This window comes from Podarcis tiliguerta (assembly GCF_965153285.1).
Source record: "Podarcis tiliguerta genome assembly, chromosome: 14".
Taxonomy (NCBI): domain Eukaryota; kingdom Metazoa; phylum Chordata; class Lepidosauria; order Squamata; family Lacertidae; genus Podarcis; species Podarcis tiliguerta.
Window position 1 is genome coordinate 41,456,306 of NC_139547.1, and position 26,725 is coordinate 41,483,030.

General features: G+C 45.9%; 1 protein-coding gene across 6 annotated transcripts in view; it reads left to right on the plus strand.

Annotated features, from left to right (window-relative positions):
- The first annotated feature begins 703 nt into the window (after nucleotides 1–703).
- PDGFA (platelet derived growth factor subunit A) overlaps nucleotides 704–26,725 on the plus strand; it is a 63,847-nt gene continuing 37,825 nt past the window's right edge. For 3 of the 6 annotated variants that reach the window (XR_014504930.1, XR_014504931.1, XM_083413799.1), the window contains exons 1-2: nucleotides 838–2,546; nucleotides 4,882–4,978. Coding sequence is in view for 4 of the 6 variants with exons in the window: in XM_083413799.1 (XP_083269925.1) it covers nucleotides 2,484–2,546; nucleotides 4,882–4,978 (160 nt within the window). In the remaining 2 variants the exon portion in view is untranslated. Of the gene's footprint in view, nucleotides 2,547–2,588; nucleotides 4,331–4,881; nucleotides 4,979–26,725 lie in introns of those variants that run through there. The other 3 variants (XM_083413800.1, XM_083413797.1, XM_083413798.1) reach the window with 3 other exon arrangements.

The following is a 26,725-nucleotide window of genomic DNA, read 5'->3' on the forward strand; positions in this document are numbered from 1 at the left end:
TTCCTAATCTCAGGGCCGTGGGTTCAAGCTGCGTGTTGGGCAAAAGATCCCTGCATTGCAGGAGGGTTGGACTGGATGACCCTCAGGGTCCCTTTATACAGTTCTATGATTTTTAGCTAGGCCTGGGGACACCAGAGCTCAAATCCTCACCCAAGCTCGCTGGGTGAACTTGGGCCAGCCGCAGACTCTCAGCCTGCCCTACCTCACAGGGTTGTTGTGAGGATAAAAACAGCGTGGGGGGGGGGGGAGAGCCATGTTTGCCACATTGAGCACCTTGGGAGAAAGGCAGACTATGAATGTGTCATAATAATAATGATAACGATGCAAACTTCTGACTTGGTGAGACCAACGTGGAAATGCGATCTTTAAAGGCTGAACTCCTCCTCCCTGTTTATCTGGCAGTAAGTCCCGTTGAGCTCAGTGGGATCCCCTTTGGCACAGACACGTGTAAGGTCTGGGCTGTTTTGCAGGCAAAACTAAAATGAGGAGAGCAACCCTTTCCTCTCCTTTGCAGCTCAAAGCAATTCAAGTACGTTTGAGTACATAATTATATGTAATGTAAGAGTGTGTGTGTATGTATATATACGGTATATATAAATCTACATATCTGTATCTATTTCTATGCATGCTCCCATACAATCCTCGCCTCTGAACCCGGCTGCTGGGAGGGAGAGGGCGTGCTTTTGCTTAATCATGGCGATTCCCTTTCGCCTTATAAATAAAGTACAAGGTGGATTCCTTAAGGTTACAACGGGGGATCTGCGCAGAAGCCTCGTCGGCTGTTGATCCCTCCTTCCCCCTCTCTCCTTCCTTCCCTCCCTCCTCCCTCCCCAGTGCCGCAGAGAAACCCGGGGCGAGGTGACAAGGCAGCGCTGGAGGCGGCGGCGGCGGCAGGAGGAGAAACAGGGACCCCCCCCCAGACCATTGATATTATAAAGCAATGCCGGAGAGTTGCGGGGCGCTTGCCAGAAGATCGCCCTCTTCCCGCCCAGCCCTCGGGCTCCGATCTCCAATCCCTTTGCTCCTTCCACCTCCGCCTCTTTTATTTTTATATATATTTGGGGGTGGGGGGCGCGAGGTGGCGCGGACGCCGGTGCGGCGTGGTGCAGCTTGGGGCTGGCAGTGCGGTACGCCGGGCGCCCTAGACTCTCCCTCTCGCCTCGGAAGCGGCAGACCTACACGAGTCTAGGGCCGCCTGCCGGGAGCCGACCACGGTGTAGGGCGGAGGTTTGGGGGGGGGGGGAGAGGAGGAGCTGGTGCCTGGGCAGGGACACAGGGAGGGGACCCCGCACCGCGCCGCCTGGGGAACATTTTGGAGACTCCGAAAAGGGACGCCGGCTGCAAAGAGCCGTCCCTTCCCTCGGAGTCCGTGCGCCCTCATGTCTCCGCCTGATCAACCCTGCTGGATTTTTTGCTTTTTAAATTAAAAACCACAGTGACTATTTTATATATATATATATTTGCAAAGAATCCGTGCCCAAAGTGGCTCCGTTTCCTCTAGCAAATCTTCCGGTCCTTTTAATATTTTGGTCTTTTCCTCTCCCCCCGAAAAAGCAAACGAGCAAGAAGATCCCTGTTTCCCTCGCGGAAGAAGGGTGCACACTTGCAGAAAGGACGTTGATCCTTTATTATTTCTTTCCCCCCACCCCTCCTCCCGCTCCCAACAGAAGTACAGTATATACATGCGAATCTAATATTATCAAAGGGGCGTGGATGCGCCTTGCAGAGAAGGGTGCATTTGCAAAAGATCAGCTAGCGATCTTTCCCCTCTCTCCTTTTCCCATCTCGCTGCGGGGTGGGTGGGTATTTAGAAAGCGGGTTGGGGTGAGCGGGGGGGGGGCGGGTGGAGAGAGAGGAAGAGCGATTGAGAAGGAGGGACTGGTAACACTCCGCATGTCTGGAAGGGGGCGAGCTGTCTCCAGACACAGGTGATGGGCGTTTCGGCGGCCTGCTAGGGTTTCACTTCGCTGCGATCTAAGCAAATATGCAGAAGTACCGGCTGGTTTAGTCCTGCGAAAGCCAAGGGAGGCAACGCGCAGGAGAAGCGAGCGAGCGAGAGGAGCCACAGCGATCAGCTGCAAAGCCCCCTTTTCCCCCACTACCACCACCCGCGTTTTTTATTTTTTATTTTTTGGAGAGCGAAGCGGGGTGGGGTGGTGGTGGGGAAACCAAGAACCGCCACCCCCTTGTAAGCCTCTTCTTCCTTCCTTCTCCCCGTGGCGCCTCTACCCGAGGAGAGAAACCCCGCGCGCAAAAGGAGACCCCGATCGATCCTCTGTGAAATCAATAAATCCAAAGAGAGCCGCCCCCCCCATCCTCCCCGCCGCCACCCCGATCAGCGCCCAAGCCGGAGAGAACTCCACACCGGTGTGGCGATCCCTCTGAGGGATGGTTGTTATTTTCCCAGCCCAGGGAGGCGGGCTGGTGCTCCTCCTTCGCAGCCCCGTTGAATTGTATTCCTGGCTACAGTGCATGAGACCGCGATGAGGACCTGGGCAGGATTTTGGCTCATAGGCTTGTGCTACCTGGCCCTCGTGCTGGCGGAGGTAGGTGCTTCGCCGTTGGAAATCGGGGGTTTGGAGGTGGGGGGGGGGGAGAGATCCGGGCGGCGGCGGCAGTAGCAGCAGGCTCAACATCCCTGTATTTTATTTTTCTTAAGCTTGAACTATTTCTATAGTTTTGCATGACAAGTGTAATTCTTCCTTCTTCCCCTTTGCTTCTTAATGTTTTGCATGAGAGAGGCTGATCTCTCCAAACCGCCCCCCCTCCCCAGCCCAAGTCGGAAGACCTACTATGTTTGCAATACCATGGATGGCTTTAGCTTCGCCCTGGATGAAGGAGGGAGGGGAAAAGGAGAGAGAGAGAGAGAGACTCGCTTCTAAAATCTTGCAAAAGATCAAGTAGTGAGGGAGTGGTGGTGGTGGTGGTGGAGAGCCGCTTGTCACGTTAAGGTGCATGGCTGCGATCCGAATTAAGATCGTGCAGCACGCTGGTTTCCCCGGGGCTGGCATGGAGGCGGGGGGCTGCACTGCTTGCCGTGTGTGCCCTTACACGCGTGTAAAACGTGCGAGCGTTCGAACGCGCGTTGCAAGTCCCCTGGAACGGTTTGCAAACGGCGCCCTGGGTCGGCGCGAGTGCCGCCTGGCGAGCGGGGTGGGGAGGCGAGTTGGGAAGAGGGATTTTAATAGCGCGGTTTCCTGTTAATGAGAAGCTAGCATGAATCTGCTAAAATAGAATAATAATGAAGCAATTAGGCTAGTGGGTTTCTAATTGATGTAGTAGAGCCTTGCTTTGGCATTCCAGAGGGAGCGGCGCGTTACCTCCATCCACCTTAGGAATTCACTTTATAAGGTCAGAAGAGATAAAATCATAGCGTGTTTACTTGGAAGTGTATCCCACTGAGTTCAGTGGGTCCACCTGCCCTGACCAAAGTAGCTGCACTGTTTAGGATTCCGGCTTTATCGGGGGGAAAAGGACGAGTTCCCTGTAAGCCTTCTTATTGCTCTTTATGGGCATATTTTGGATTTCCACGGGCATAGTTTTGGATTTGATAAAATCTCTCCCTCTCCTCTCCTCTTCCAATTTTGAGGATTATTACAGGTGGCCATTTCTGGGGGAAAGAGATGTGGGAATTAAATGACTTATAAGGAAGGACATCTCTTTTAAAAGCTACACTGGCTTGACCTTGCTTGTAAACACTGTGATGTGTAAAATTATAGCTCCCAAAGCAGCTTTTTTTGCAGTCTTCCGACGTGGGAAACCTGTAGGATTGTATTAGTTCTGGATCTATAATCTCCCCCTCCCTCTGTCTCTCTGTCTCCCCCTTCCTTCGCATTCCCAACCAGACAGATTTATTTTTTTTTTAAGTGAGGGGGAGTTAAGTACTAAGCTGACACCAATGCCAACCTAAAACTTTATTACTGTGCTAACTTTCCTGCTGCTGAAAAGATATGCATGGATAAATATCTCTTACGCTGCAAACCGAGTGTGTGTAATTAAGAAAGAGAGGCAATTTTCAAGCACATACGTAGGAGGAGGAGGAGGAGGAAAGTCCTTCCTGGTCTGATCCAACTCATGTTTGCAAAGCCCTGTCTGAGTTCAAGAGGACTTACTCCCCAGGGAGAGCTCATAGGATTGCCTTCTTGGAAAGGCTCCCAGGAGTTGGCTGGGTTACTGAGCTGTGCTGCCTTTAAACTTGATCTATCTCATGCTGTGGTTTTTTTTTAACGATGGTGCCCAGGGACACCCTTCTCCCCGCCCCAACAGCCCAATCCTAAACAGGGTTACTTGGGAATCAGTTCTATTCATTTTGCACAGGACTTACTCCCAAGTAAGTGTGTGTGAAATGGCAGCTGAGCAGCCTGTACCTGTATACGGTTACTAATTCCTGCAAAATTCAATAGGAAATAAGTGTGCTTGGGATGTGATTCAAAAACCAACCAGCCAGTGTTCCCCTTATTTATTTATTTTTTGCCTTTCAAACTTGCTGGGCTTCCTCCGAAATCAAGGAAGCGAAATTCCCTGGGTGAGAAACACAGTCTTTCTGACCCCCTCCTCACAATCAGGTGGGGCCTCAAACAGTTCCCAACCTCCTGGCGAACGCCGGCAAAATGTAGGCACCTGCCAGATAGCAGCAGAGTTTCATGGCAAGGATTTGTGTCGCTTGGTGCAATGCTGGATGCGGCTTCAAAATGATGATGATGATGATTTAAATTGCCCTTTAGCAGTTGGAGGAAGGGGGGGGGGAGTAATTAGAGAGCAGGCGAAGAGGCTTCAGTGGCCACAAGATGTAACCCTACAGGCTGTACTCAGAAAGTGTTTTTGGAGTGAGAGAAGAGAGAGCGATCAGCCTGTGTCTGTCTGTCTGTTTTTTTTTTTAAGGAAGCTGAGATCCCTCAAGAGGTGATCGAAAGGCTGGCTCACAGCGAGATCCACAGCATCCGTGACCTGCAGCGCCTCCTGGAGATTGACTCCGTAGGTAAATTATTTCCATGCTTTTCCCCCTTACTTTCTGCTTTTTTGAGACGATAAACGAATTGCCAGTTAAATCCATGTCATCTTACGAAACGGTCAGAGAGAAAAAGAGAGAGATACTGCTTTGGGGAGTGATGCGTTTTCCTTAAAAACCTCTGTGGGGAGTCATCGGCGGCTCTGCACATGGGACCGATGCTTTCCAAATGTCTTCTGTCCACTCTTAAATTCGCTCCTGCTTTGGGCAGGCAGATGGAACCCAAAGGTCAGCTTTCAGGGATGCAGGCTGAGTCAGGCATTTTTCCCAAGCCGCGGGAACATTTCGGCCTCAGGACAGAGAGTCACTGCTTCCAGCCTGGCCCAGTGTTGTATTTTGAGTTCTTGCACGTCTGTGTGTATAGGGGATGCATCTTAAAAAACACGGCAACCTTGCTGGATTGAAGGAAGGAGTGGTCTGGCTTGGTTTATTGTCTTTTCCTGGGTGCTTCTACAAGCAGGGTTTGAAGCAATCGCCTTCCCCGGAAGGTTAACCCCCAGGCAACCTGAATTCTGCAGAACAGAGCCTTTGGAGCTTGGCCCCCTGTTTTGCCATTATGGCTAGCAGCGCTTGTGTGTCTGATCAGTTGTGCTCATGCTTTTGAACTGTTGGTTGTGTGGCTGTGATTGTGTTCCATCCAGTGATGGAACTCCTGCTTTCAGTGGTCTACATGAGCAGGGAACTTCTTCTGCTGCTGCTGTTTTTATTTTTTATTTTTTGGCATTTGTGCCTTGCCTTTCTTCAAAGCAAGAATTGTGAAATTCTACTATGACTTTTCATTTATGTGGCACAAAATGTGGAAAATGTACTTAAATTCTTCATTGGGTTCACATGTGCAGTAATCTTAGTTTGTGTTGTGCGGGGTTTTTTTGTTTGTTAATATTCCATTTTTGCAGCAGGGAACTGAGGATGACAGCTAAGGCCTAACTAAGTTGGACTTTGAACTCACAGGTTGCACCCAATGTTTGTCCCACTCAGAATAGACCTGTTAAAATTAATCAACACAGTTCTCGTTGGCCCACTGATTTCAGTGGTGCAACTCTGAGTAGGACTTAGTTGGATGCACACATTCTGCCCATCTATAAAATCAAAATGTTCCCCTACTTTTGATTGGACAGATTTAGGATTGGTTCACCCATGCTTTTACCATCACGTGATTTTCCTCCATTCAGCAGGCAATCCTTTCCTGGGAGTAAGCCCCATTGTACTCGAGGAGGCCTACCTGTGAGTAGGCATGCAGAAGATTACCTGAGGGCTGCTGGCTTAATGTGTGAAGTTCCACCCAAAAGTATTGTGTTTGGATTGAGTCAATACGGAAGTTCTGTCTGCAGTGTTAGCTGATGTTGCAGCCATCAAGTGATGAATGTGTCTGGGTGAACCATAGAATTTCAGCTGCCACAGGCAAACTTCAGTGGAGGATCCTGTGCACGTGGTGGTTCTTTCCTAATGTAAAAATGGGATATTTATTTGTGTGTAGAGTTCCTAACTGGCCTGCTCTTGCAAGATATTATACCTGTGTGTCAGAACTCTATGCTTTGCATGATCAGCAATGCAGCTTCAATAGGTAAAGGTAAAGGTACCCCTGCCCGTACGGGCCAGTCTTGGCAGACTCTAGGGTTGTGCGCCCATCTCACTCAAAGAGGCCGGGGGCCAGCGCTGTCCGGAGACACTTCCGGGTCACGTGGCCAGCGTGACATCACTGCTCTGGTGAGCCAGAGCCGCACACGGAACGCCGTTTACCTTCCCGCTAGTAAGCGGTCCCTATTTATCTACTTGCACCCGGGAGTGCTTTCGAACTGCTAGGTTGGTAGGCGCTGGGACCGAACAACGGGAGTGCACCCCGCCGCGGGGATTCGAACCGCCGACCCTTCGATCGGCAAGCCCTAGGCGCTGAGGCTTTTACCCACAGTGCCAAGCTTCAATATAGCCTCATAATTTAAACCTCCCCACAACCCAGAAGTGTTGTAGGTGGCTGTGACTTTTATAGGTTCAGGATAATTTCTCCAGCCAGGAAGAACTCCCATCGCATTGCCTCTAATTCATGCCACTGTGTTGTTATCTTTAAGATCTATTGCCTTGGGTTCATTTGTAAAAAAAAAATTCCAAGTCGTGTTTATGAATGAAGTCATGTCTCTACAAGATGGTGGTGGCTGCTTTCTTCTTCTTCACCAGTGAAAGGAAAAATAAACTCCTTCCTTTTGACTTTAAACAGAAAGCCTGCTCCATTGAGCTTCCAAACAATCAGCATTCACATTTTTTATTTTTTATTAAATAGCCCAAGGTTATTTTCTGCATCATTAGATCTACAAATGCTTCGAAGGGCAAACGTGCAATTTGCTAATATTTCTGTACTGCAACAGACCCATCCTGCTATTAAATCTGATCTCTCACAGTTGTCATCGTCGAGTCCAAGCAGATTTCACGATTATGTACTATGCCGGGAGTGATTGCTTTGTTTATTGTGCAAAAAAATATGAAAGGGGAGGGGGGGGAAATGCTATTTATTTATTTATTCTTTTAAAGGCAAGGGAAGTCTCTACCAATCTTGTATCCTGAGTCAGGAATCTGGCATGTCGCTGCTTGTGTTCTTAATAGTGGAGCTGCTCCATTTAAACAAAGACTGCATAGTTGCTATGCTTTTTTTCCTTCCAAAAAATAAAATAAAATTGCAGGGGCCCTTTGAAAGTTCCTCCTGAGTTACTTCACAGATACATTCCTCCCCCCCACCCTCAGGAGGAGCGCTCTAATTTCAGTGGGCCTACTCTAGGGGACATAGCATCAAGTTTGCATCCAAAAGGCAGGATCCACAGGGAACAGTTTTCCTTGGCAAGTCTTACTTCCATAGAGCTGCAGAAGTTGCAACCAAAATGACCGTGTCTTTCCCTGCAAGGGCAGTTGAGGGCATTTGGTGGAGTTGGGCAGGAGGAAGACCACTAACAGCACAGTTGTAATATCTGCCCTGAGGTCAGCCCTGCTGGGTTCAATGGGAGTTGGTCCCAGCTAGGTGTGAAGCCCAGCGAAGAGTATGATAGAGCAGGAGTGGCCCACCTGTGGTCCTCAGCATGTTGTTGGATTGCAGCGCCCATCAGCCAAAGTCAGCATGGCCAGTTGTCAAGGGTGATGGGAGTTGTAGTCCCGGCAACGCAAAGGCGGCTTCCTTCCTTGCTGTAACACCTGCTTGACTCGATGGTTGTGAAATGGAAAACTTAATGAATCTGAATGTTAGAAAGTTTGGGTAAAACAAAGCAAGTCTTCACCCAACATCTAACGAATGTATCAAAACCACTGTCTTCAGGTCTTTAACAGGAGATCAGACAAATTTTGGGGGAAAGGGGTCTGTGACTGGTTGCTAGCCATGATAACTGCATAGCAGATGTAGGGAACTTTGGGGTCTCTCGATGTTGCTGAACTACAATTCCCATCAACCCCGGCAAGCGTGGTTGTTTTGTTGGCTGAGGATGATGGGAGTTGTAGTTTCACGGCACTTGGAAGGGCTAAAAGTCCCCCAGACTTGCTATATAGGGTTGTATTCCAATGTGAGTCATACTCAAGAGTAGACCCATTGAAATGAATGGGCCCAAGCAAGTTAAGGTCATTAATTTTAGTGGGTCTGCTTGGAGCATGATTAACGTTGGATCTAATCCAAGGAATTCTAATAGCTACATAGAACCTCCATGTTCAAGGGCAGTATACCACTGGGAGGTGAGAGATGGGCAACAGTCTTCATTGCCTTCATAGCCTCCTCTGGATTTCCTAGATGTGTCTGGTTAGGAAACAACATAGGATTCTAAAGGCCCACCTAATCCTAAGACCCTCAGAGATCCATCTAGTCCACCAACCTTCTTCTCAGAATTGTCATAAGAATGCAAGAAGAGTCTTGCTGGCTCAGTCCAGAGGTCATTCTTGTCCAGTGATCTGTTCCCAAGGATTCTATGGTTTTGAGAGACATATTCTACCCAGTAGTGAAGGTAGTGCTATCAGCTTTTAATACCAGGAGCTGAGACCTGGAGTAGGTGAAGCTGCTGCTAAGCCAATATGCAAAGTTCCCTCCCCATGCCCCTAAGTAACGCAGCATTTCCTCGCTTCAGTTAGGATTAAGAAGCAGGTGTAACATAGTGGCTGAAGGAACTGAGCCGAGAGCATCTCTGCTTTAACACTACAGTGTTATGTATGTTGGTGTGGAAGTAAGTCTCATAATGGAAAGTGCGCTTAGATTGCACATCTCACCTTGTCCTTGAACTCACTGAGTGTCCTTAGCAGGGTCTCCTGAAGCGCAAAAGAAGAACCCAGCTGGAACAGGACCAAAGGGCCGTTCAGTCCAGTACCCAGCTCTCCCAGCGATCAGTCAGAGGCATATGGGAAGCCCAAAAGCAGGACATGAGCACAATGTCCTTGGCCTTTCCTGCTCATGTTCCCCAGCATCCGATATTAGGGACTTACTGTCCCTGATACTGAAGGTCTTGGTCTGGTCAGTGTCTGGATGGGTGACCGCCTAGGAACTACATGTACGCTGCTTTGGGTTCCTTGTATGTAGGATGTAAGAACAAAATGCGGGGTGAGCTCCCATCGCTTCATCCCAGCTCCTGCCAACCTAGCAGTTCGAAAGCACACTAGTGCGAGTAGATAAATAGGTACCACTGCGGCGGGAAGGTGAACAGTGTTTCAATGTGCTCTGGTTTCCGTCACGGTGTTCCCTTGTGCCAGAAGCGCTTTAGTCATGCTGGCCACATGACCTGGAAAAGCTGTCTGTGGACGAACGCCGGTTCCCTCTGCCTGAAAGCGCCGAAACCCCATTATCACCTTTGACTGGACACCTTCCAGGGGTCCTTTAACTTTTACCTTTGTGGTTAGAGGCTGGGATTCAAATCTCCACTCAGTCATGAAACAAACTGAGTGATCTCCACTCGCTTCATTCATATTTTTACCTGTCCCCATCATGTCCCAAATAACTCTGTTGCTTAGAGCATGGTGCTGATAAGACCAAGGTTGCAGGCTCACAACAGCTGCATGTTCCTGCATTGCAGGGGGTTGGACTGGATGACCCTCAGGGTCCCTTCCAGCTCTACGATTCCATGTTCTGTGTCCTCTCCTATTTGCCTCTTTTATTTTGTTGTTAACCAAGAAGCCCCAAATGTTGCAAACTTTCCTTATGCGGGGGCTGGCCTCAGCCGCTTCACCACTGCGGCTGACAAAATATTTCCGGAAGTCTACAAGCGGGGTGTGAAGGTAACAGCCCTCAACTTTTGCATGCATAAGAACATAAAGGGAACTTGCTGGATCTGGCCAGTGGCCCCTTGAGTCCAGCATCCTGTTCTAGATGCCTGTGGCAAGCCCACAAGCAGATCCTGAGGGCAAGAGCAGTCTCCCCTCCTGTAGTTTTCGGCAATGGCATTTGGGAGCATTGCTGTCTGAAGCTGGAAGCAGTACATAGCCTTTGTGACTAGTAAAGGTAAAGGTACCCCTGCCCGTACGGGCCAGTCTTGACAGACTCTAGGGTTGTGCGCCCATCTCACTCAAGAGGCCGGGGGCCAGCGCTGTCCGGAGACACTTCCGGGTCACGTGGCCAGCGTGACATCGCTGCTTTGGCAAGCCAGAACTGCACACGGAAATGCCGTTTACCTTCCCGCTAGTAAGCGGTCCCTATTTATCTACTTGCACTTAAGGGTGCTTTTGAACTGCTAGGTTGGCAGGCGCTGCGACCGAACAACGGCAGCGCACCCCGCCGCGGGGATTCGAACCGCCGACCTTTCGATCGGCAAGCCCTAGGCACTGAGGCTTTTACCCACAGCGCCACCCGCGTCCCTTTTGTGACTAGCAGACATTGATATTCTTCTCCATGAATTTGCCCAATCTATTTTAAGCCATCCAAATTGGTGGCCATCACTGTTTCCCATGGGAGCAACTTCCATAGTTAACCTTGCTCTGTGCGAAGGAAGTACAGTGGTACCTCGGGTTACAGACGCTTCAGGTTACAGACTCCGCTAACTCAGAAATAGGACCTCAGGTTAAGAACTTTGCTTCAGGATGAGAACAGAAATCACGTGGCAGCAGCGGGAGGCCCCATTAGCTAAAGTGGTACCTCAGGTTAAGAACAGTTTCAGGTTAAGAATGGACCTCTGGGACGAATTAAGTTCTTAACCCAAGGTACCACTGTATTTTCTTTTACCTGTTTCCAGAAGTACTGAAATTGATGAGTCTTTGTCAAGCCTTCCTGATCTGACAGGGCTGTGATATCATCATGCTTGTGGGGCCTTAGCCTGACAGTGCAATCCTGTGGCACCATCCTACTGTCAGGGTTGGTAGGAATTGGCGCTGGAAATATTGTGTGGGCTGCTTTGAAGGAATTCTTGTGTAGGTTCTGCATGTTTATGGAAGGCATAAGGCATTCCTTGGACTGGGATGGTATTTTGGAACAAAGGATGCTATGCAAGCGGACAGCTTTGATTCATAATTTGTGAGAAGCCAGGAGTATTTTATTGTGCAGCTGTAGATCCGCACAAGAAGGCCCCGGTGTCGTCTTGAGTTGCCAAGATCTGTTTCTGCCCCCTGTGACATTTCTGTAGTTTTTGCTTGCGATCTGAGGAGCAAGCTCAGAAGCTTGGGAATGTCCAGAGAGTTTAGGTTTTTTACATCTCCCTTGTAAAACTGCATATCACAAAGTATCTACGCAGACACAAGTGTGTGTACAATTTTTTTTAAAAAATAAAAAACCCCACCTAAATGGCAAAGAACCTAGTCTGTCAATTACGTTGTGTTCTGTTGGGTTTGGGCTTCTGAACCTAGTCTCAGATTCTATAGACCTTGATGTGCCAGCCAGGTTGAATGCCCATCCCCACCACAAATTTCTTCATTAAATTTTCAGCACGACTGGACTCTTGTCAACTGAATGGTCCCTTTCATTTATTGGAGGTACTCATGTAAGGAAACACTGGTTTCTTAAGGAAGGATTTTAATATTGTGTTTTAATTGTTGTTACCTGCCCCTGGGACCATTGCATGAAGGATGGGTAATAAATGGTGGTGGTGGTGGTGATCCTGAATGGGGTAATTGTGCCCCTGAAAGACCAGGTGCGCAGCCTGGGAGTCATTTTGGACTCACAGCTGTCCAAAATGCAGGTCAGTTCTGTGTCCAGGGCAGCTGTCTACCAGCTCCATCTGGTAGGCAGGCTTAGACCCTACCTGCCCACGGATTGTCTTGCCAGAGTGGTGCATGCTCTAGTTATCGCCTGCTTGGACTACTGCAATGCGCTCTACGTGGGGCTACCTTTGAAGGTGACCTGGATACTGCAACTAATCCAGAATGTGGCAGCTAGATTGGTGACTGGGAGTGGCTGCCGAGACCACATAACACCGGTCCTGAAAGACCTACATTGGCTCCCAGTACATTTCCAAACACAGTTCAAAGTGTTAGTGCTGACCTTTAAATCTCTAAACGGCCTTGGCCCAGTATAGCCAAAGGAGCATCTCCACCCTCATTGTTCAGCCCAGACACCGAGGTCCAGCTCTGAGGGCATTGTGGTGGTTCCCTCACAGCGAAAAGTGAAGCTACAGGGAACCAGGCAAAGGGCGTTCTCGGTAGTGGTGCCCGCCCTGTGGAACGCCCTCCCATCAGATGTCAAGGAAATAAACAACTATCTGACTTTCTGAAGACATCTGAAGGCAGCCCTTTACAGGGAAGTTTTTAATGTTTGAAATTTTATTCTGTTTTTAGTCCTCTGTTGGGAGCCGCCCAGAGTGGCTGGGGAAACCCAGCCAGATAGGCGGGGTATAAATAATAAAATTATTATCATTATTATTATTGATTTGTTGGTGCCCTCTCATTCCCTGACTGTCCCAAGGATTCTCCTGTTCTTCAGAGTGTCTCCCTTTATGAAATTCAGGAAGGAGAATTGTGATTAAAAACAGCCCCTTTCTCTTTTGAGTTTTGTTGGGTGAAAGAGTTTTCTCTTGCTTTGCAACAGATTCTGATGCTGCATTTTAGAGGATGAACGGCTGATAATGCCTTCTCATAAAATTAGAAACCACACCCCCAGATCATCTGCCATCATGTTAAGAATAATCAGCATTCAGCAACACAGCGCTTTAATCAATCTTTCTGACTTTTTTTATTGCAAAAAGGCCAGATTGTTCTTTTACGGTCTGGTCTTGTAAAACAATGGAAATTCTCGTTGGAGTTTTAACAGGAAGATTTGGATTTGGGGAGACCCGGGTGGTGAGTTAGCTACTGTCTGATCCAGTAGAGCATTATGTGGGTAGTGTTCCGTTTGCTTAGAATGATTATTGTTTACCATTTTTTCAGGGTTCTGTTCCTCACTGTAGCTTCTGGTTAACCACTGTGTGAAACAGGATGCTGGATTTCTTGGGCATTTAGTCTGATTCAGCAGAGTTTTTTTCTTACCATCTGAAATCCCATCATGTCTAGGGAATTAAGAGTTCAAATTGAACAAGTGTTCCTCCCAACTTCTGAGCATGCTGCTGCCTAATGCTGGATTGCTCTTTACCGCCTCCTTTCTGTGACATAAGAGCAGCTAAGCCAATGGCAGCTGCCCAGGCTCACTGTGACATAAGAGCTGATTAGCCAATCACATCATCAAGAGAGGCAGGGCGATACGAGAACTAAGAGGTCAAGGAGGAATTTGGCAGAGTGAAGAGGTGAGAAGTGGAGGTGCGGAGGGGGCAGCTGGAGAAAGTAAATATATCTCCTTACAGTAAGCTGTCGCATATGGTGACTGCAACCTGGGCATTCACAATAGCAATGGACAGAGGAAGAGAAGGCAAGAAAGTTGTGCAGAAAGTAGCATTACACTTCTTGATGCGTTATAGCTTTCCAGAGTGCTGATTGATAAGAACAACTTGTTGCGCAGGATTCATCTGCATTTCAGGAGCAGGCAAACTCTTCAGCTCTGATGGCCACTATGAATCCTTGCCAACTCTCATAACTCATTCAAGCTATACTGCCTTTCGTGTGTGACCATTGCAAGGCTGCGTACAGAAATTACATTACAGCTTCCTTGCAGAATAGCAAGTAGAATCAAATAAGTAGCAAGAAATTAATGTAATGGCTCTACCAGTGTGGTGTAGTGGTTAAGAGCGGTGGACTCGTAATCTGGGGAACCGGGTTCGATTCCCCGCTCCTCCACATGCAGCTGCTGGATGACCTTGGGCCAGTCACACTTCTCTGAAGTCTCTCAGCCTCACTCACCTCACAGAGTGTTTGTTGTGGGGGAGGAAGGGAAAGGAAAGGAGATTGTTAGCCGCTTTGAGACTCCTTAGGGTAGTGATAAAGCAGGATATCAAACCCAAAGTTTTCTTCTTCTTGTACACATCTGGGACTCTTGTTGCCAGACAGGAACCAGAGGACCTACTTTATTGATCAATGCGGTGCACAAAGTGATGTACAGATTATGGACTTGTTTACGTCCGTTGTGTGGGCCAATTCTTCAAAGAAATAATTGAGAATGACTTCAAAAGAAGAATATGAAAATGCCATGAATTGGGCCGTCTTTCTTGCCGCCTCCTTGTTTTTCACTAGCTCCTTTTGCATTTCCTGCATTGCAGAGAGTTGGACTAGATGGCTTGTCAGGGTCCCTTCCCTCAGGTATTTCTCTGTTGTCACCTGAAGGCCACCAGCCTTGTGTGAAGGGATATTTGCAAGATAAAGGCAGAGCTATTGCACTGCAAATGTTCCATGGGTACTTGCAGGCATGTGTGGTGGTTCTGTATGGTCTACTTTTCATGTGGGCTGTTAGTAAAAAAACACACCTCTCGCCCACAAAAACAAAGATCGCATGCTATTACTATGACCTCTTTTAATCTTCAAAAAGTGTGCCTACTGTTCAGAGGTTAGCGGACAGTATTCCCAAGCTTCCCTCAGCCGGGCACAATCCTGATCTGACCCTGAAGCTACAGCAGCACCCTCCCCTTTGGTAGAGTAGTTGCTGCTGTTTCTGCTAACGTTGTTTATTTAGTTAGTTAAAAGAAAGGGAAGAAAAAAGATTCTTCAAGGTGACTTATGGAGGCAGTCCAGAATTCCATCCTCCTGGCTGTTTGCCGCCACCGGAGATGTAAAAACACAATTAATCGGTTTGCTTGGCATTCTCAGTAGTTCACTATTTTCTGGAAAAAGAAACAGTTGTTTTAAAAATAATGACAACTTGATTGTGCTCTGATGGTGGAGGCTTAACCCTCTCCAACAAAATCAGAAACCCAACCCAATATTGGCTACTTTCCTAGGGGGCACTCTGTACATGGCTTGTGGAAATAATAATAATAATAGGTTTTTGGAAACAAAGTTTGCAATTCTAATTTGGAACCTGGCTTTCTTGGAGCCCAGCTGCATGATTCTTGCTCTCACAAGAGATTTGCATGTGCAGCATGTGTGTGCGTGTTGATAGAGGGAGCATTTTCTGTTCTGCCCTCTGACTTAAGCTTGTTCATTCTTCATTGCTACTCTTGGGCATCTTGCTCACCCACAAAAATCAAAGAGTGTGCCTAATATTTTGGAAATCTAATCCATTGCAATCCTTTGCTGATTTAAACCTGAGTAGAGGGGTAGCAGAACAGGTAATTCCTCAAAGAGGTAATGTGTAAGAATGGTATGATAGCATCTCCTCATGAGCCACCTGGAAACTGTCAGTTTTTAGAACAAACCTCTGTATTTTTACTCCCTGCCTCCAGGCATAGTTAGGAATGCTTACATGCTATCATGGTATTCTTTCTGGTTAAGTCATTGACTGAATAACGCTAGATAGATGCAGCATACTTTTGCTATTGTGATATTATTATTATTATTATTAGATTATAGGTTCAATGCAATGGATCACTGAGTTAGGGGCGAGTTGGGTGCATTTCTTTAAAAATCTACAATGCCAACTCAGAGCGACATTCGAATAAAACAGACTGCTCTTACCCAAGGCTTTGTTGAGGGTATTTGTGGGAAATCCACTGGGCTCTGTTTGGCTGAATTCTTTGAAGGCAAAAGTCAAGAATTTCATAACATGAGCATGGCATCAAAGGACCCTCGAGGCTTTGCTTTTGCACACAAGTCCTCCACCTTGCAAGCCTTCCAATTGTTTGCTTTGACTAGGTACAGCAGCTATTGTCTCTTGTCTGCTGAATTTCTGCCTAAATAATGAAGCTTTCTTGGCAGCTGGGTTGCTTCCAGATGTTAGCAGTACCCCTTACACTGCAGCGGTTCTCAACCTGTGGATCCCCAGATGTTGTTGGACTCCAGCTCCCATCATCCCTGAGCTCTGGCCTTGCTAGTTAGGGATGATGGGAGTTGCAGTCCAACAACATCTGGGGACCCACAGGTTGAGAAAGTCTCCTTACAGTATTGCGGTTCGGCTTCAAGCAGCATGGCAACTGCTTCCAGAGCTCTGGAATCCAATTGACACTTTATGAGAGCCCCCTTTTCCCGAGCACAATTTTCTTTTTCGGACCAAGGCTCCGCTTCGAGGGGGATTCTGGTATCTGTGAATATTCGTTGAGTCCAAAGCAAGCAGTGAGATATGTCTGCCTAATGGATTTATTAATCGGATACACAGGCTGCATTCATCCCACATCTTTAAAGCATCATGATACTGCTTTGAATACACATGACATGGCTTCCCCCAAAGGATTCTGGGAGCTGTAGTTTGTTAAGTGTTAAGTTTGTTAGGAGACCCCGATTCCACAGAGCTACAGTTCCCAGAGTTCCTGTGAAGAGGGATTGTTTGGAAACTGTAGTTCTGGGCGGGGAAAAGGGATCTGCTAACAACCCTCAGCTCCCTAAAACAACAGCATGCATTTGTTGACCAAGAAAATGACGAGGGACTGAACTAGTTGGGTTGTTTCTGACAATTTGTGTTTGGGGCTATGCCCACTGCCCCTGTTGTAAGCCTAGAGGCCTAGTTATAAAGGCTAGGCCTAAATACAGGCCTCAAGTATTGCTATTACTCTTAGTAATAAATTTATTGCCTGCCTTTCACCAGCAGGTCCCGGGTTGGGTTACAACAAATTAAAGTCCAGTATTCAAAAAGTTAAAACAGATTACAGGCGCAGGAATAGGCTGGGTTCTCCAAACACACATGTCATATGTCAAAGAACCAGGGTAAAGAGGTGTGTTTTCAGTATTCGCCAAAATTTGTATGGTGAAGATGCCAGATGCAGAATCAAGAGTGCATGTGAGGGGCCCAGATCAAGGCTGTGGGTATCACTTGGCAATATTTTGGCACTTGTTAAGACCCTAGCTGCCTGGCAGGCCCACCACTAATGCCTGCCCTGAAGCCCCTCCTCAACTTTTTTTTTTAAAATCAATGACAGGAGACTAGGTCTAGCTGCCATTATAATCCCCCACAGCAGCACTTCATTATGGCATCTTCCTAATGGGAGTTTCTCTGAACCACTTTTGTATCTGCGGAGTGAAGATACAGTTTCGTTGCCCATGAAAATATACACACTCGTGACATCTTGAGTGTAAACGTTTATTTAGTGTCTGTTTTGAACGCTGCACTTAAAACGTTTTTTGGATTAGTCATCAGCCTTTGTGGAAGTGGATGACCTGGTTAGCTTTGGAGAATATGAAGGAAGTGTCTTGTAGTGAGATGTAGGAATCTAGGGTATATCGAAAGCCGTTGATCTGCCCAGCTCAGTAAAACTTGCAGTAGCATACCCTCCAACATTTCTCCAATGAAAATAGGGACGCCCTATTCAATAATAATAATAATAATAATAATACCCCACCCATCTGACTTGATTGCCCAAGTCACTCTGAGCAGTTTCATAATAAAACATTTTTAATTAAAAAACCACTTTATATGTCTTCTAAAGGTTGTATAGTTACTTATCTCCTTGGCTCAGGGGTCGCACAAGCTTGCCAGGATTTTGGGCAGCTGCCTTTCCCAGCCCTACCTAGAGATTCTGGGGCTCAAACCTGAGATTTTCCACCCTCTTTTGCCCTCCCTGAGCCAAACTATTGGTCTGTGTGGTCCAATACAGTTTACTCTGAAGTTGCAAAAGTGCAAGATGATGCGTTTGACTTGTTCTGTTAAAAAAAAAAAAAATCGCAGGCAGAGATTTCCCCCCTTAGCTCTCCTGTTTATAGGAGATCCTGCAGGAGGTTATAATAGAAAACTCATTGAATAGAATCCGTCCATGAAGCTGCTAGTGAAAGGTTTTGGGAATCAATAGAAGAATAACCTGTTCTACAGTTGCTCCCCGTTTGTGGAACTGTGGTTTAGCTGTGTTGTGTCTGGACCTGGCAGATGATGAAAGCAGTAAGTGGGGGAACTGTGGCCCTCCGTAGATTATTTGACTCTCAAACTCCTATTAGCCCTAGCTAGCAAGGCCAGCAGTCAGGGGCGATGGGAATTGTAGTCCAACAGTGTTTGTAGAGCCACAGGTTCCCCATCCTTGCATTAGTTAGATGGCCCCTGTCCACCTTGCTATCTGGCCACCCTAGAGAGAGAAGGAGAAGGTTGGTACAAAACAATGGGCCCTGTTTTCCCTGGTTGGAGTTAACAGTGGGTCTTTTGTCTGCCTTTTGTGGCCCTTAGCCCTGTGCATTGTCATAATGCCTCTTGTTGACTTGTCGTACAGCCAGTCTGTCTCATTTTCCTGTGTCAAATTGCTGCAGAGAGAAATAGAGAGGTAATGATGGCTCACTTCGCAAATTGACCTGTTTATTCAACGGGAGGCCTGCTCCCTGGGCCCTTTCCATTAGACTGAGGAGCAATTTCTCATTGGCACTGTATCCGAGAAAGCCTCTTCATCTATTTATGTATTAGCGAGTCAATGACATGATGGAGGAGCAACAAAAACAACAACAACCCCAGCCTGGCAGAAGAAGAAAGCAAAACGAAAAACAAATTTAGCTACATTAATGGACAAAGTAGGACAAATTGCTTGAGATGTGAGATCTTTCATAACAAAAATGTCAGAGATGAAAAAGAAAACTTGTTTTGTTAGCTAGCTGCTGGGGAAAAGCCATTAAAAAAAGAAAAGAAAGGCAATTGATTATTTATATATCTGTGAGCCACCTCGTAAAATAAATTCTCTAGGCGTTGTACAATATATATATATAGTACACACACGCACATCTATATAAAACATATATATTGTACAATATATATATATATATTTGTGTGTGTGTGTGTGTGTATATATATATATATATATATATATATATATATATAGTATAAAACCACATTATAATGAAGCCAAAATAAGATTAACAGGCTGCTAACATAAAACTCCAAATACAAAACCTTCACATTGAAAATACTATTTGCAGCCCAGAACTAAAACAGTCATAAAATACAAGCTTTAAAACTACACTAACTTAAAACCAGATCTTAAAAGGCCATGGAGAACTTAAAAGTCTCAACCTGGTGCCCAAATGGCAGCAGTTTGGGTACCAGGTGGGCTTCTCTAAGAAAAGCATCCCATAGCTAGGAGGTCCCACTTCTCTGCTTCCTCCCAAGATGTTCCAGGAGGTCCACTCTAGGAAGATTCTGGCACAGTATTGTCTACACTGACTTGGCAGCAGCTCTCCTATATGTGTTCTACTCTCAAGTAAGTTCAATAGGATTTACCTCCCTGATAAGTGTGTTTAGGATTGCAGCCGTTAAAAAATGGTTGATTTACTTTAGAAAAAATACTAAAGAAGGTAAAGTCACGTGCTTCATCAGGTAGCAGCAGATTAGAAAAGACGCATATTTTTTTAAATGCAAATATTTATTTAAAAATGGCAGATGGGAAGTATCATATTGGAAGATGCATTTACTTTTAAGACATAATTTCTCCTTTAAAACGTTTGCTACTCATCGGCAGAGGGCTAGCCTTCAAGTACGTTCTGAGGCACTGCACATTTAAGTGAAATCGCGTATATTGGGAACACCAGTGAAAAAAACCCTCAAACGCCTCAATAACTGCCCCCAAACTTCCTCGCTTAAACTCCAACTCTCTACAAGCCTCAAAGGTTGGTGCAAGGGCTCCCGGGATTGCATTTGCAAAGGCTCGTGAAATTGCTAGATGCTGTTTCTGTGCCATTTTCGCTGTTTTCAAGTTCTTTCAAGCCCCTTCTCATGCCACTTCCGGGTTTGCGGCGACATGTCTGTACGCAGTTGCACATGCCCAGAACGTGTGTAAATGAGGAGTTGTCTGTATTTGATACACGCTTCTAGAATTTGACGTATTTCTCTCATTCTAAACCCAGTTCCTACTATATTAACGTTCCCTGCTTGGAGTCGCCTGGCTGAAAGCTGACTCGCTAGACATCTTTCCTGCTTATTCCTCCCAAAACTGAAATTCTCCACCCCACCCCCTGTCCCTTTCAAAGCTTTGATAAGAACAGTGCATGCATGGGCTATTTGTTGGTTGATGCAGAGATGACTTAGCTTAGATGCTGCAAGGGGTATTCTGCATCAGAAAGGAATGCTGTGTGAGTAACATAAAAAAGGGGGTTTGGAAGCTGACATGACTCTACTGGGGGCAGGGATCTGAAGTTATGAGGAGTGTGAGCCTGAACCCTCCCCACAAGTCTGACCTGTGTGTGAGAGAGATTTTGTTTTAATGTGGGAATGAAGAGGTTCAGCAGCCCAGCAAATAAGTTGACATGTAGCTAATCCACAAACATGTTTATTTAATGCAGGTGGATAGTCAAGTGATCATAGGGACATAGAAAGTTGCTTTATAATGATACAGACCCTTGGTCCCTCTAGCTCTCAGCCAGTGTTCAAAACTCCCCTTTCATTAGGGCAAGCAATTTCTGAGCTTTGGGCGCAATACTGCACTGAAGATTTCAGATTAAAACTGCAGAGTAGAAGGAAGGAGGGCCTTTTTTCTGCTTCCTCACTTCCAGCTACTCTTTGAAGACTGGAGAGGAGACCCCCTTCGGAATATTGGGGGGAGGGGTGGGCAGACCTTGTAGAGTAGACCTTGTGAAAAACGAACATAATATTTTATCTGCAGTTCATTCATTTTCAGCTTTGTATTCTTGTTATTAAAAAAGCGCACCTACACATTCCTTGGTTGCGCCCGTAACCTAGGTTTAAGGTGCCATTTAGCTCCTAGCTTTCATTTCTGTTTCTAAAACTGCTCTCAGCATTATCTTGATGGGCAGTGGCTCTCCAGGAATTTAGGCAGGTCTCTCAGTCATACCTAGAGGAGCCTGGGAATGAAGGCAGGCCTTCTGGGTACAAGATATACTACCCTTCTCCAAATGTGGGGAACACTTAAACCTCACATTAAAGATTTATTGCCCTGGGAAAGTTAGTGCATATGGGGAAGAACGGCAGTAGCCTTGACTTCTCCCTGCTTTGTTGCTAGCATCCTATGTGTGGTTTGTGTGGGGGGGGGGGCGGGCGGGATGTGTAATGTGATTTCCCCCCTTCTGAAGTGTCACAGCAATACCAGAAAGCAGTAAGCAGCACTATGTTGTTTTGAAAGAGAGGAAGAAAGAGGTACAGTGGTACTTTGGTTCTCAAATGCCTTGGTACTCAAACAACTGCAAACCTGGAAGTAAGTGTTCCAGTAAGTGTTCCAGTTTGCGAACATTTTTCGGAAGCCAAACATGCTCTGTTTTGAGTGCAACACTTCTGATTTGAGTGTTACGCTGAGATCTATCTCTTTTTGTTATTTTGCGTTTTTGTTTGTGCGGCTCTTTTGTTTTTGTGACTGTGTGGAACCCAATTCAGCTACTGATTGGTTGATTGCTTTCATTTTATGGATCAATGGTCTCGTTAAATAGTAAAATTCATGTTAACTTGCTGTTTTAGGGGTTGTTTTTAAAAGTCTGGAACAACCATTTTGCATTACTCTCTATGGGCAAGCGTGCCTTGGTTTTGGAACACTTTGGTTTTGGAACAGACTTCCGGAACGGATTAAGTTTGAGAACCAAGGTGCCACTGTTCTTGCTTAGATCTCCCTGTTACAACGGAGATGGAGCGAAGAACCTCTGGTCCAGGGGACAAATGTGCCACTCCCAAGTCTTTCTATCTGGGACTCTCACTAAACCACCCACCCTCAATTGCCCTGCTCCAGGGTCACCCCTGGTTTGTTTGTTTTTTTTGCATTTCCCTGACTGCAATGTGCCACAGAATCATATAATTGTAGAGTTGGAAAGGACCCATTTAGTCCAACCCCCTGCAATGCAGGAATGTGCAACTGTCCCATGCAGCGATCTAACCTGCAACTGTGGCGTTATCAGCACCGCATTCTAACCAACTGAGTTATCCAATTTTTGCATGGCTGGAATGTTACCTACTATAAAGGGGTCATTCCACATCAAATCAACGGGGGAAAAAGGGTCTCGTCACCCACGGTCTCGGATTTTGATGAAACTTTGTGTATACCCTTCCCTTATGGTTGAAAGAACCCCCCCTTATTTTTTCCCCCTCTATCTCAAACGGTTTTAATTTTAAAGCATTTCAAAGTTTCGTGAACTCTGTCCCTCTTGAGATCCTCGGCCTCGTGTACATTTTATTTCCTCCGCTCCATAACCAATGATCAGATCTCTTTGAAATTTTACACAGAGCTCAATAACATGATGAGGATTTCAGGGGAAAAACACATCAGCACTCAAAAAATTGCAAAACTTACAGGTGATACTGAGGCTGTGATAAGAGGCTGGGTCAGTTTTGCCGCTTGTGTGTTTGCTCCCCTTGAGGCAGTTGCTAGTCACCCCAGGGAATCATATGTTGAGGAGGCTAGTTGTTTGTCCAGAGACCGCATTCGATTGGCGCCATGTTTAGAAACCGTGGCTGTGTGCTGAGGACGGACAAAAGTCAGCACTTTTTCAATTGCGCCCGAATTAAGTTGTGGAACCAGCTTGCAAGGGATGGAATGATGGCGTTAAAAAGGGATTATTCGGCTTTTTAATTCATGGAGGATGTTCATGGATCGGTCTGTCAAGGGTTGTTAATCATGACATTTGAATGGAACTTCCCCATACATACAGAGGCAGCGTATATTTCAGTTCCAGGTGCTGGGCATAAACAGCAGAGGTGCCGTATTTTTGTGAGTGTCTGGGGACAATTGGGCAGCTGCTTTGGAGACTAGAATGCAGGTGGGAATGAACCCTTGTCTGATTTAGCAAGGCAGTTCTTACTTTCTTAATACTAGGGATCATGACCTTTGTTTAGACGTAACGGTAAGCCATGGTTCAAGCAGGTAAACTACCGTATTTTTTGCTCTATAAGACTCACTTTTCCCCTCCTAAAATGTAAGGGGAAATGTGTGTGCGTCCTATGGAGCGAATGCAGGCTGCGTAGCTATCACAGAAGCCAGAACAGCAAGAGGGATTGCTGCTTTCACTGCACAGCGATCCCTCTTGCTGTTCTGGCTTCAGAGGTTCAGAATATTTTTTTTCTTGTTTTCCTCCTCCAAAAACTAGGTGCGTCTTGTGGTCTGGTGCGTCTTATAGAGCGAAAAATACAGTAGTTTAATGTGACATCCAAACAGGAATGACGTGAGATTGGTAGTTTGTTCCCCTGACATGCCAGGATAGCTACCCAGACTTAAATCAAGGTTTCTTACTGGATTTTGGATTCTGACTTTCTGGATTTGGATGCCACGCTTGGAGATGTGAAGGTCTAGGGAAAAAACTCCACCCCACCCCACTACAATTTTTCTTGGTTTTTTTACCCCCTATGAGGGATTGACTGTCAAACCACTCTGGGAATTGTAGCTCTGAGAGGGTCTCTTAACAACTCTCAGCACCCTTGACAAACCACCGTTGCCAGGATTCCTTGGGTGAAGCCTTGGCTGTTGAAAGTTGCAGGATACTATTCTCTATTCAAGATTGGATCCAAAAGCTGACAGAATATGCTGAATTAGATGGTTTATCAGAAAAAATAAAGAATAAATCAAAACAGGAATTTGTTTCTAAATGGGAGGTTTTCAAAGAATATCTGAAAAATAAATATAGTAGTTTAAATTCTGTTGCAGCATTCGAGGAACTTCAGTAATAGTTGTAAGGTAGATATAAGAAATTAGATTTAAGGAGAATAAGTTTAATTATAAGAAAAAATGTGTATGGGCAATAAGTAATATGAATTTGAAGTATGGAATGGACGGGAGGTCGGGTCTTTAGTGTTAAGACCAATAGATGTTTTATTGTCTGCTAGGAGTATTGTGTGTCTATGGTTGTTTTTGTGATTAGTGTATGGTTTGGTATTTGTGTTCGGTGTTTGTTTGTTTGTCTTTCTTGTTGTATAAATAAAAAACTAAAAAAAAAAAAAAAAGAAAGTTGCAGGATACTGCTTTAAATGTGTGGTGCCGATGGGGCCAGAGTTGAACTCTTAAAAGCTCATTTTGTCAACCTTCTGACGGTGTAGGAAATCCTGTACTATAGCATCCTGGAGAGGTAGCAACTCAGCCTTAGGTTAAATCCTCTATAGTGGGAGAGTCCACCAGCTTCCAGCGCAGTCTTTCCTACTGTTGAACAGCTGTTGCTGTTGAGAAGGTCTTCCTAATATTAGATCAAAATCCTCCCTATTGTATTTTGAACTCATTTGTTTGGGTCCCACAGAAAGCAAATCTGCTGAATCTGTGAGAGCCCTTCAAATGCCATATTTGTTTGAACTGTAAAAGGGCAAAAATGAAAATCTTTTGGTGTTTATTCCGGAATGTAAAGTTGGTTGCAAACTGGGTGGCACAACACAGCTCTCATGTTTGCAGACCTGACTCCAAAATGATTATTCATGGTTTTATGGTTGTAATCTCAGGAGCACACTATAAACCTTTATTGATTTTAGCCAGGCTCACTCCAGGCTTCAGCTGCTGAAAGGAATAAAACGACTGTCAAAGGCGCTTGCTGTCTGCATCCATGCGTTTCTGCTCATATAAACGACATCTCTGTTTTCATTTTTCTTATGAACAGCATCAACAAAAGATTGCGAGCATATTGGAATTTCGGTGGAACTTCATTTGCTGCGGCAAAGTTGGAGACACCCTGGTCTACTGCTGAGTCAAATGTTTCTTTTGTCAAGGTGGCAGTAGTTGGGATCTTTCTCTAGTGCAATGGGCAGGCGTCTCTGTGACACCCCCCCCCCGGTGTTGTACTTCATTAGCTGCAGACAACATGGCCGGTGGTCAGGGTGATGGGAGTTGTTGTGCAACAACATCCGCAGGGCATAGCTTCTTGCTGTGGAGTAGCAACGGTGCCTTGCCCATGGGCTTCCTTGGAGGCATCTTACTGGCCATTGTGGGGGAACAGGATGCTGAACTAGGTGGACCTCTGGTCTTCGGTCTTAAGTCTATGATGGCCCATTTTGTTCATGTCATCAGTTGATGTTGGAGTGATAAAGTACCATATACACTTCTTAGAGTATAAGCCCATTGAAGACAGCATGACTTACATTGGAGTAACCCAAATGCTGTGGTCTAAACCACTGAGCTTCTTGGGCTTGCCGATCAGAAGGTTGGCAGTTTGAATCCCCACGACCGTGTGAGCTCCCGTCGCTCTGTCCCAGCTCCTGCCAACCTAGCAGTTCGAAAGCACGCCAGTGCAAGTAGATAAATAGGTACTACTGCGGCGGGAAGGTAAACAGCGTTTCCATGTGTTTTTGTTTCCGTCACGGTGTTCCATTGCGCCAGAAGCGGTTTAGTCCTGCTGGCCGCATGACCCGGAAAGCTGTCTGTGGACAAATGCCGGCTCCCTCTGCCTGAAAGCGATATGAGCACCACAACCTCATAGTCGCCTTTGACTGGACTTAACCATCCAGGGGTCCTTTACCTTTTACCTTTATTACACCACAAGTCTATGTTAATATCTCCCGAGTTCTACCTTAAAGAGTACACCCATTGACATAAATGGGACTTTAAGTAAGACCAGATTTGAATCCAATCCTGCCCCGTTCTTTGTTTACTATCCAACCTGAATAAGAGTTTCCCCTCTCTCCAAATACCTTAATTCAGATGTTCAAAAACCGCAAATAATGAATAAAGCAAAATACAGATAACAAACAAAGCAGGTGTTAGCAGTGGTACCTTCCAATTTTAGATACGTGCATCATGGAGTCTACAGTTTTTAACCCAGCAAAGTCTTGTCATAAAGAACTGTGGGTTGATGGTGTTGCTGTTGGAACATCCTGCCTTATTAGCATAAGATGTAAAGCAAAACCAGTCCAGTCCAAAGCCTCCATCTCATAAAATATCTGAGCGATGTACCACAATATGTATGCATTTAAGCATAATCACCGCTAAAAACAGCACAAGATCGTCATTAAGATCGCTGGCTAGTTAGCAGAAACGTTCTTCCAAGAGATTCTTGGAAAGTGAGGATGCCTGCTGCATCTCTGCAGGAAAAGCATCCAACAGCATGGAGTTAGTGATGCTAGATGCCTGACTTGCGGTGGAGGTTGGGTGGACCTCTTGTATCATGGGGGACAATTTGTAGGACTCAATCTGCATAATCTTGGGGATTGAGCTTTTAGGATTGGGATATTGTATGTAGGAAACATTTAGAACCTATGGATGATACGCATTTTGACCTTTATTTGTTCCAGTTTAAAATACGGAGGTTGTTAAAATACAATGAGATTCAAGAATCAGGTTGTTCATGTGGGTTGTTTTTTTTAACAGATTGTTTTAAAGTTTATTTTTAAAACCCTAAGTAAGAAAGGTTCATATGCTGAGCTAGGATCTTATGTGAGAAAAATCAATGCATCTTTCTTTTTAGAATGATGGAGTATGCTGAGGCAAAGAAAGTAGCCACAAGTCCAGAGGAGAGAAAAAA